Source organism: Cottoperca gobio, chromosome 4, assembly GCF_900634415.1.
Source record: "Cottoperca gobio chromosome 4, fCotGob3.1, whole genome shotgun sequence".
Taxonomy (NCBI): Eukaryota; Metazoa; Chordata; class Actinopteri; order Perciformes; family Bovichtidae; genus Cottoperca; species Cottoperca gobio.
The window spans coordinates 1,774,708-1,785,000 of NC_041358.1; the positions used below are offsets into that span (position 1 = coordinate 1,774,708).

The following is a 10,293-nucleotide window of genomic DNA, read 5'->3' on the forward strand; positions in this document are numbered from 1 at the left end:
ATGTCCATCAATCATTCTGTGTGCATCACCCGGTCCCCTGCACATGGCAGGACATGTCTTATTTCTAATCTACCTTTCATCAGTAAGATCCTGAGAACAGTTGTTTATAAAGATCTTACTGCTTATGGCCTTTTGATTATAAGATCACCATGCTTAATACATTTATGGAGGATTTGCACCTGTGGATGAGTCATTATTTTATTTTATTTTAAGACTAAACAGAACAGTTTTCAGTGCGAAGACACATGAAATGCACGTTTTGCCTCTTTAAAAATATCAATATTATATTAAATAAGAGGCTTCCCATCATATCCAGACCTGGAGAGAACTGCTTTAAAGCCTGAATATTTGACTACTGGAATGGCCAGCTGTGGGGTGGTTGCAGCTCATACAGCGAGTTGCAGACAAACAGGGACTAAGAGAAAGGAGCACAATGCACCTGTCACACACACATGACCACTTTATAGGCTTCGCTCCACATTTGTTTGTTAGACGAGTTTAAAGCCTTTGAGCCAGGGAGACCTGCGGTGATATGGTTCAGTGCCTCCCAGACATTCTGAGATGTCCTCAGACTCATTCCTTTAAAAAAGGACCTTTCAATAATGAGCAACATACATGCCCAAAGAGCTGAACAAGACTGTAGGCCACCTTCTGAGATTATCTTTGAAAAGATTAACATGAGAAAGGGACGAGATCAGACGGGGGAAATGAGCTCCAAATAAAAAAAGCATATATTTTTTTAGATTTGCACTCTTCCTACTTTGTATTGTAACTGCTGCACATATTTCTCTCTAAGTAGTCATCTTATGTTTTCCATCTGTTAAGGTGTGCACGATGGACAGCTACACTGCACAGGGTATGAATGGTGTTAGTATCATGTAGCATCTTTGGATCATCATGTCACGTGTGTAATAATTAATCATCACCACTTGTCATATCAAATGTGTATGTGTAAAACATTTATTGTGTACAAAAAGTAGTTCAACAAGTTAATCCTGAATGAAAACTCACATTTGGCATGCCCCCCCCTACATTAATAATACCAGGTTAAATGATGAGAAATATCAGTCACATATTGTCCCGAGTCATGTGACAGTCTCTACAGGAACAGTAAAAAAAAAACTGCAAACTGTTAGTTAAAGAACAAACTGATTATCACCAATATGTAACAACTGCACCCAAGGTAGTTCTTGTTGACATTGAAGCTTAATTATTTATCTTTAATTCTATATCAAAATGGCAGTGACTGGTCAAAATAGCATTTGCAGTTTGACAAGTTCTTAGGAAAGAGTTGGTCATTTAAAAATATATTGCAGGTATGAATAAGCTTTAATTCTTGTAGTTAAATCAAAGGACTTCCTGGAGAGACTGAAATACCGCCAGAAAATAATCAAATCAGATCAGTTAGTATAACACAGCCACACTTATTAGTTGTTGCTTCTTCACTGACCCAGCAGAACACCAAAGAGTAGTGTTCATTATTGTTTCATCACAATCCTGAAATACGTAGGTCAAAAACACCCAAGATCAATCATACCTAAATAATAAATGAAATATCTTGTGTAAACAAATTGGTTACATACACAAGCACTCTATAGAAAAATAATAACTAGCAATGTAAAGCACAGCATACAGACACACAAGTAAGTTTCCTAAAATGGCATACAAGGTGTGAGAGCAACATCCTTTACCCCCGCGTGTTCCAGCCATGTTGCTCCGTCTGTCCCATGATCCCAACTATTACTACACTGAGAGCTGACATGAACACATGACCACGAGTGACACTCGTGCTGCTGTCAGTCTTCACTGAGGATACATGACACCATTACCAGAGCTGCTTCAGCCTTTCAGTCACAGCTGGAACATCAGTGAGCACATTTAACTCACAAGCCAGAAGAAGCAGATCTAAGTGGGCACTAAAGGTTTTCATACAATACATTTTACAGAAGATTGTAACATTCCTGGTCTCTGCTCACAGGCAGCACAACACATGTTGTAGCAGAAAGCTGCTCAGACATTGATGTTGGGCTGCCTGGAGGAGTCACTGAACCAACATGACACAGCACACATGACTGAGGTTGTCAGTCAGAATGAAGCCGTAGTGTCATGAGTTGTCCCCTGTTGTAGCAGAGAACATCACATGAGGATGCAAACCTGTCCTTCAGCTGTGTGCTCTCATGTCACTGCTGTCTGTCTCTGAACAGAGATAGACAGCAGTGCCAAGTCCCAACGCTCTTAAGTCCAACACAGCTGGCTGCAAACCAGTCGAGGATTTGCAAGCATATTTTGGATTGGGAAATCGTAACAATAATTTCAATTGTATTTCTCTGCAGACCATATTTTCCCCATTAAAAGGGAAGTTCTTCCTTCTCTGAGTCGGGGGTCGTATGATGTACTGATAGTAAAACTTGTGATATTGGGCTATACAAGTAAAATTGACTTGACCGTTCAATGGAATACATAAACAAAAATGTCAGAGCAAATCTATCTGTAACCACACAAATAATTGTTGAAACACTAAAAACTGTTCTCCAAAATCCAATCAAGAGCTGCCCATCATCTGATCAACACTTAAGTTAGGAATTGATCATATCGGTATGGCTTTACAGCACAGGTACTTCCTCTAGTTGATTTATGTAACAGATTGTGCATAAAGGACATGTTCGGACATCCAGAGTACTATAGGTAGTACTATAGGACTATAGAGTCCCACTGAACATTGTGATCCAGACGTATTGATAGTAATATTTTAAAAAAATGACTCATTAAAGCAGGTCCAGAGCTACATAGGGCAGTAAAAAGAGTCCAACAGTTCAAAAATTCTTATATTGTCGTGAAGAATAAAAAACACATGATGAGGCATAATGGATTAAAAAACAAATGTATAATGGGGAAGTGAAAGCCATCAGAGGGAGAGGCCTCACATGATAGCACACTCTCTGGATGACACCTTGCCCTGCAGGAGAAACAAAAGGTTCACATCAACATTTGATGAGGCGTAAATATATACACTTTAAGAAAAAGCAGGGTTCATAAAAAGAGGAAATAATTAGAGCCCACAAGTTTTAAGATATCAACCACTATCTGCTTTTTTGCACAAACATGACAAACTTTTGGTAAACATGGAAATGTTTAGACTTGTGACAAACAGACACATCTTCCAGATTATTAGGGACAGCTAGCTCCAACTAATGCAGATATGTTGATTCCTCACCATCTGTTCCTCTTCCTCCTCTTCCTCTCCATTCTCTACCTCCACCTCAGTCTTGGTTACACTGCGTGTGGCCACCTCCTGCAGGACAGTCAATCAGCCCACATCAGACTCACCGAGGATAACACACATTCAACATGGAGCATGTGCACACAGAATGTATAGATGTCTTTACCTCGCCATCAGCGTTGATCAAAGCGGTAACTATGTCATTTCCTGTGCCCCAGGAAGTCTGACTCTTCCACAGCAGGTCAGATGGTGGACTGTGTGCCACGCCAGCATCAGCAGACCACACCTGTATACCCAGTGCAGGTAAATACATCATATATTAGCACACAGACAACAGGAGTTTGACAGTCACTTTAAAACATATCACTCAATACTTTAAGCATCTTTTACCATGGAAAGTTCCAGAAAGGTTGTTTAAATCACCTCCCTGACTCAACCCGAGCTCTGAAGCAGTAGCTTGTCCCCTCACTTTGTGGGACAGACAAAGCTAAGACAGGGGGCATGTCTGTGGTCCAACTCTACGTGTCCACATGGAGCTCTGTGGACTATCCCGAGTGAAGTTGTAGTTAGAAAAACATACCGATGTTGACTTTTCACCAAATCTCCTTTTTCAATAGGTCCCATTCCCCCATTGTTGTATGCTGTACAGACTGTACAAACGTGTGATGTCGTGCTACATAAATACAATTTGTTTGATTGATTGCACAGCCTCTTGACATCATTTCCCCGAGTAGCAGCCTCATTCAGAATGCTTGCATGAGAGAAGTAAGTGTCGCCAATTGTTTTTTACACAATTAATGGTGTGGCTCATATATAATGCACTTCAACTTCAGATTGTGTAATATTATTGCAGACCATCTGTGTATTATATTTGTGGACATTAAGTTGTTTGTGACTGTGCTAAAGTACGTTGAGCTAAGCCATGCAGCCGATGCTTTCTCTGGCTATTTCCTTTCTTACGAGCTTATGAGAAGTTATGTTTTCTTTGCAACATTGACAACAATGTTTATTTGTATTGAAGGGAGTCATCTCTTGATATTGTGAGTGACTGTAATGTTCATTGGCTACATAATTAATATCAATTACACTATTGGCTGAGACAAATGTGTAATTTGTGATATCGGGCTATACATTTTTTTTTTGATATGGCTGTATATTTGCTTTCTGTTATGCTTGTCTTGCAGAAATCATATCATAAACAGCATACTGTCTATGTCCTCATTGCTGCTTATCTGAGCCCCCAGGGTGAAATATGCATACACTTCACCAGCTCTAAGCAATTCATTATATCACTACTACACACCACTTGGATTTTTGTGTGTGTGTGTGTGTTTTGGAAGAACTGAGATCTTAAGCCTGGATAAAAATGATCCTGTATATTATACTCTACACATTATATATAGACAAAGCTAAATGACTAAAGTACTCTGATGGAAACTACAGACAGCACTCACACATTCACTTCTGCTTGATATTTCTTACCGTGACTGACTGTCCAGCCTTGAGGACATACTTTGGGGAGAACTTGTAGAGGACTTCGTCCTCATCGTCAACCTGTCTCTTCAACCTCCAGTTACCCAACGGCTGGTCCTACAAAACATAACACAACACAGCTTAAAGCTTAACATACAATTACTTTGAACAGCCTACCTGAGAGGGCTGCTCCCTGTGCTGTCACGGTTTGTCCAACTTTTCATGATCATGTACTGCCATCATGGTGGAAGACATCCAACCCAACAATCTTTCATATTCACTGTTTGTTGTTTGTCTGGGTGTCCAGCCTTACCCACCTGATCAGTGTCATTGATGAGAGTGACTGCATTTCCATCCATGTCAGTGGGTGATATGGTGACTGCTCCACTAGCTGTGGCTTCTTCTGACACCAGCAGCTGGCCCTCTCTTTCAAGCTCTGAAACATCCTTAGCTTCCCCCTCCGCTCGCTTCCTTTTGGAGGAGCGGGAGGAGGAAGATCCTGTGATCCTGGAAACAGTAACTCGAGACGATGGGCTGGGGGACAGCTTCAGTCTGAAAGAAGCAAACCAGTCAGTCAGCAGTGATTTAATGCTATCCATCACTCAGCACAATGGACAGAACCAGCCATTACCATATTAAAAGAAACTCCCAACTCCTTACTCCTTGAAACAAGGAGCCCTTGTTGCTAAGCTTAGTGGGTCTGACTTTTTTTTTTGCCATTTCATCACCATTCATATCCAAATAACAGCAGTGCAACCTGGGGGAAACCTCTGGTGCTCACTTTAATCTCCAACATCTGTTTCACATACTAAAGTGTGTGTATGTTGTACCTGTGCTCCTCTCCCTCCAGCAGTTTCCTGTATGCATTGATCTCCATATCCAGGGCAAGCTTGACATCCAACAGCTCCTGGTATTCACTGAGTTGAGCGTTCATCCTGTCTCTCAGCTCACTCATCTCTTGTTCTTTTCCTTCAATGGTGCGCCGGTACTTATCTCGCTCTGCCAACAGAATCTCCTCCAGCTCTCTGATACGATCCTCTGAGGCAGCCGCCTACAAATACAAACGCATACATAGGTACCAGCAGAACCATCAATTAGCAATACAATTGATAAAGCTTAATGGCACAAGGAGCTGCAAGTGTGAGCTTATAAAGCCGTACCTGTTTCTGCAGGGCACTGAGCTGATATCCAAGGCTCTCTATTCTCATACGAGACTCCTGCACCTCCTCTCTGGCGGTGCCCATTGCCTTGTCATTAATCTCAGAGGACATCTTGGCATTATCAAACTAGAGGGAAAACAAGACGCACTGTGTGAGGTGACAGTCAGAGGTTGGGAAGATGAAGATAAAGGGGAAACATGATTTGTCCTCTCACCTTGGCCTGGAAGGTTTGCTCCAGTTCTTCCTTATAAAGAGAGACTTGCTCTTCATGTTGCCTCCTCAGGTCCTGGTGGGATCACACAAACTTATTAAAGTAAATTCTCCCTTTCCTAGTCACATGGTTAATATACCACAGCATTTATTTCATTGATACAACAACAGAAGCAGATTGTTGTCTGTTTCTCTACTTAATAGATTATTGACCTTTAACTTGCTTTCTGTCTTCAGGTCAGTACAATGGGACTTTGTGTAGTGATGTAGTGTAATACTGATCAATCGATGGCTTGTAATGCCTTTAACTTTGCTCATGAGTGAGTCAGCTAATTCTGGCAATAACAGCTGCAAAATCTGACAAAATGGCTTTATTAAATTTGAAAGTCAAATCTCAGTTTAAGGATTTTTACAGACTGGTATTTGGAACATTTCATTAAAGACGGCCTTTTACATGAAATGTCCCATTCACTGTGGCCCGGCCAAACATGATCAGATTTTGAGGTAACAGACAAGAGCAATAAGATGATCTTAGCTGCAGTACCGTAGAACTGTCACTTCAGCACCATGAATGTACAAACACGAGTGAAACGCATCGCCTGCAGACAGATTTTACAACACGTTTGCAATATGCAGAGGTGTATTCATGGGATTCACTGTTTTGCATCGGCGATGTGATTGGCTATCAACATTATATTGAAATTTCATATACTCATATCAACCCCACATTTGCATTCATTTTCACTGACATTACTATACATCTCCCACAGACATGACAGCAGTGACTCTAATGTACCTGTAAAGCTTGTGACAGCTTGAACTCATAGTCCTGTCTGACTCCAGAGTCCACCTCCACTGTCCTGTGCTCCTGTCGACGCCGGGACCCACGCACCTCCTGGACAAAGGCAACATTTCATCTATTAAAACACTGCAGATGTGACTATTAGGAATTGTATTCTCTTCTAAACACAACGCAAACCTTTTATAGAAGATATGTAAACACAATAGTTGGTTTTCAATCGAAAACATTCAAATATATTGAATCAATGGTTAATTGACAGCAGTATTTTATGTTTATAACTTTTGACCAGTGTTTGCTAATTTTGCACTGATTCTTACTGTAGTCAGATTAACATAAGATCATTTGTCATTCATTTCTACATGAGTAAAATTGCTATATAAATTGATAATGATTTGAAGATATTGCACACAGCCCTTACCTCTTCAAACATGCTCTTCCTGAACTCCAGGTCTTCACTCAGTGATTGACAGCGATTCTCCAAGTCGACACGCATCAGTGTCTCTGCCTCCAGCTGGCGCTTAGCAACAGCATGGCTGTCCTCTGCCTATAACAAATGTTAGCACATAGAAACAACATATGTTTAAGTGACGACTGACCCACCATGAACCGGCGGCTGTGGGAGAAAACTTCTGGTCCTCTCATTAGGTTAGATGTGCAGTGTAATTTACTGATCCTGAATCTGTTTTGGACTATTACTTTACACTAAAGTCTTCACAAACATATTACTTCAAACATGTAAGAGAACTGAGCCTTCACCGATTAAGAACACGCTGCAGCACTTTCTCAACCTTTCTACAGTATCACAGTTTTATGCAAAATGCGTTGGCCATTTCGGGCCAGCTGGGTTGGTGGATTAGATGTTTAACTTCTCTGGAAGGTTCTGAAGCACCATCTTTCATGAAAAACACACTTGTTCTTGTTTTTTTTCTTGCAGTACAAACCTTAGCCAGCAGGCTCTTAACCTCAGCCAGCTCAGAAGTCAGAACAGCATTCTGGCTCAGAGCAGTAGAAAGAGCTGCTTCACTCTTGTTCAGCTGGCCTTCTAGACCACTTGCCCTGGACACCGCTGCAGCAAGATCACTGTCCTTCTTCTTGACACTGTAACACATGGACAGAGGAAGGAGAAAACAGTTATGGCTTCAAACAACCCACTGACCTGGATTCAAAATGCTTATGTGGTCCCCACATTCATTTGATCTCAGACAATTTGACCCGTGTACTGTATCATATCACCTGCGTGTGGCTTCTTCTAGGTCAGCCTGAGCCTTGCCCAGGTCTATCTGCAGCCTGGCTCTCTCTTTAGCGGTTTCATCCAAAACCCGTCGAGCATCAGCTAACTCTGCCTCATACAGAGACTTCAGGCCGGTCACCTAAACAGAGGGACGCAAACGTGTTAGTAGATGGCTTGGCTAGGGGGGAAAGGATCATTCACGTGGTATCATCATCATTGCTTTCCAGTGAGTCCTGGGTACAAACATTACAACAAGACATTCAAAAGTATAGAAAACAGTTAATAGTCTGCTAATCAAGTGTTCTAATGTCCAGATTTTAGTTTACAGTTCAATGCCTGGAATAATAATAGATTGTATTTAGAGGCGCACTTTTCATTTGAGTAAACGAAACTCGTTCTACAGAGTAAAAAAGGTGAAGCAGAAGATGTAGGTCCCACCTCTCCAGAGGCTTTGCCACTGACCTGTGGCCTTCAGTAGCCAATGGGGAGCCAACTAACAGTTGTGTTCGGAACAGGGGATCGGGGAGGGGGGGGTCAATGTGACAGACAAATTTAAATACCACTGTCAGCAGAGGAAATTTCATTATATCCAGTGATCTGTCATTTATCAGCCATTTGCACAAGTTTGTCAGTTCAGTGCTTCCTACACTTACATTTTACTTTGCCAGGATAGCCAAACCTATAACGACCACCTAAGAAAATTATGCACACCATTTTAGCATTTTTTCCCCGCCCTAGAGAGCGACAAGGAACGATGCAACAACTAGTACAATCTCCCGTCGCTCTACCCGTCCAGTAACTGGTGGTCTACTGACAATTGCACATGCAAGAGAAACAGAGAGAGAAGGTTCTGGTGTTATGCTGGATGACGTGGACATGATGCATTGATTCTTTTTGAGGAGACCTGCACAATATCATCTGTCAAATATGAATTTTCTATTTCTTTTACTATTTAAAATTGACAAAATTCAGGTTGGGTGATCTGGCGGTATAAACCGTGCGACAGTAAACAGAGTTTTGGCAATACCAGTGTTTCCCCTGCCAATGTCAAATGGCCCCCAACGGAACCCGGTGCCCCGCCCCTGAAATTCAAGGTGTTATTTATTTATTGACAACTCACTTTTCACATTGAACAGGTCTCTTTTATTAAATAAACTAAACGCTTATGTTATTTATGTGCACGTTTCAGTGTCTACTGCGTTGCTTTGCGCATTCTCTCATCTCCTGTTTCGCAAAGGCCGTGGCTCCACCACACACACGACTAAAAAATACTTGCATACGTCTGCCAGTGCGCAATTTCCTTTCATAAAGTTGAATCAACTTGCAATTTCATGGATAAGCCCTCTGTTCTGCAATTATTTTATACTAATAGTTGTAATCTTGAATTTCTACAAACCAATGAGGACATCACATTTAATAAAATCACATCTCTTGAATATCAATCTATTTTTTTTTATTATTATTACATTTCTTCACAAAATGCTGTATGATAAAGTAAAAACATACAACTCTGAATATTTACAAACGGTGCCAAATGACATAATACTCTTTCCATCAGCGGTGGTACAGCATCCATGCGTCCACTCTGTTGCAACTACCGGTACACGGATACAGCAACAACAAAACTGGTTCCCACGTGTATTCATCACTTAGTTATACAACAGAACTTAAGATGTGGAAGTGCAACTTGAGTCTTTGTACTATTCACAATGTCAAAAAAACACCGTCTTTTCAGTGATAGCAAAAGTATACTATAGCCGTCATTTTTTAATTTTACATTCATTGTTCTATTTTTATCATTTGTACGATAGTTCAAAGGCCACATTTAATTTGAGAAGTTTCTCAATCATTCACAACAATGACAGAATTACTATTGTTGGTGATTTTAAGCTGCAAGTTGACAATCTCTTTTAAGATGGAATTCTTAAATTTGCTGAACTCTATGAATTTTATCCAACATGTTCTTTGTCATTTTAGACCTTGTTAGTAGCCAGGGCCTGTCGGCCAATATCTCTTCGGTTGTAGAACTCTGAACATTTATTAATCCATTTTTCCTTTAGTGTTAATGGATTTGTACACGATATATCTTACTACTGAAGTGGCTGCAAATCATATTGATCTCTTACGTGACACTCCTCGAGACATTTTACCCACGTCTTGTGATTTTTTGTAGATAGTATTAACAGCCGGTCAACTC

At 40.8% G+C, this 10,293-nt stretch overlaps 1 protein-coding gene across 1 annotated transcript in view; it reads right to left on the reverse strand.

The window, feature by feature from the left end:
- Positions 1–937: 937 nt before the first annotated feature.
- The window catches only part of lmnb2 (lamin B2), a 10,789-nt gene continuing 1,433 nt past the window's right edge, over positions 938–10,293 (reverse strand). The window contains exons 2-13 of the mRNA XM_029430066.1: positions 8,099–8,235; positions 7,807–7,963; positions 7,284–7,409; positions 6,860–6,958; positions 6,068–6,139; positions 5,854–5,979; positions 5,524–5,744; positions 5,011–5,245; positions 4,703–4,810; positions 3,387–3,506; positions 3,215–3,292; positions 938–2,956 (exon numbers count right to left, since the gene is read on the reverse strand). Coding sequence (XP_029285926.1) covers positions 2,921–2,956; positions 3,215–3,292; positions 3,387–3,506; positions 4,703–4,810; positions 5,011–5,245; positions 5,524–5,744; positions 5,854–5,979; positions 6,068–6,139; positions 6,860–6,958; positions 7,284–7,409; positions 7,807–7,963; positions 8,099–8,235 — 1,515 coding nt within the window. The 3' untranslated portion in view covers positions 938–2,920. The remainder of the gene's footprint in view (positions 2,957–3,214; positions 3,293–3,386; positions 3,507–4,702; positions 4,811–5,010; positions 5,246–5,523; positions 5,745–5,853; positions 5,980–6,067; positions 6,140–6,859; positions 6,959–7,283; positions 7,410–7,806; positions 7,964–8,098; positions 8,236–10,293) is intronic.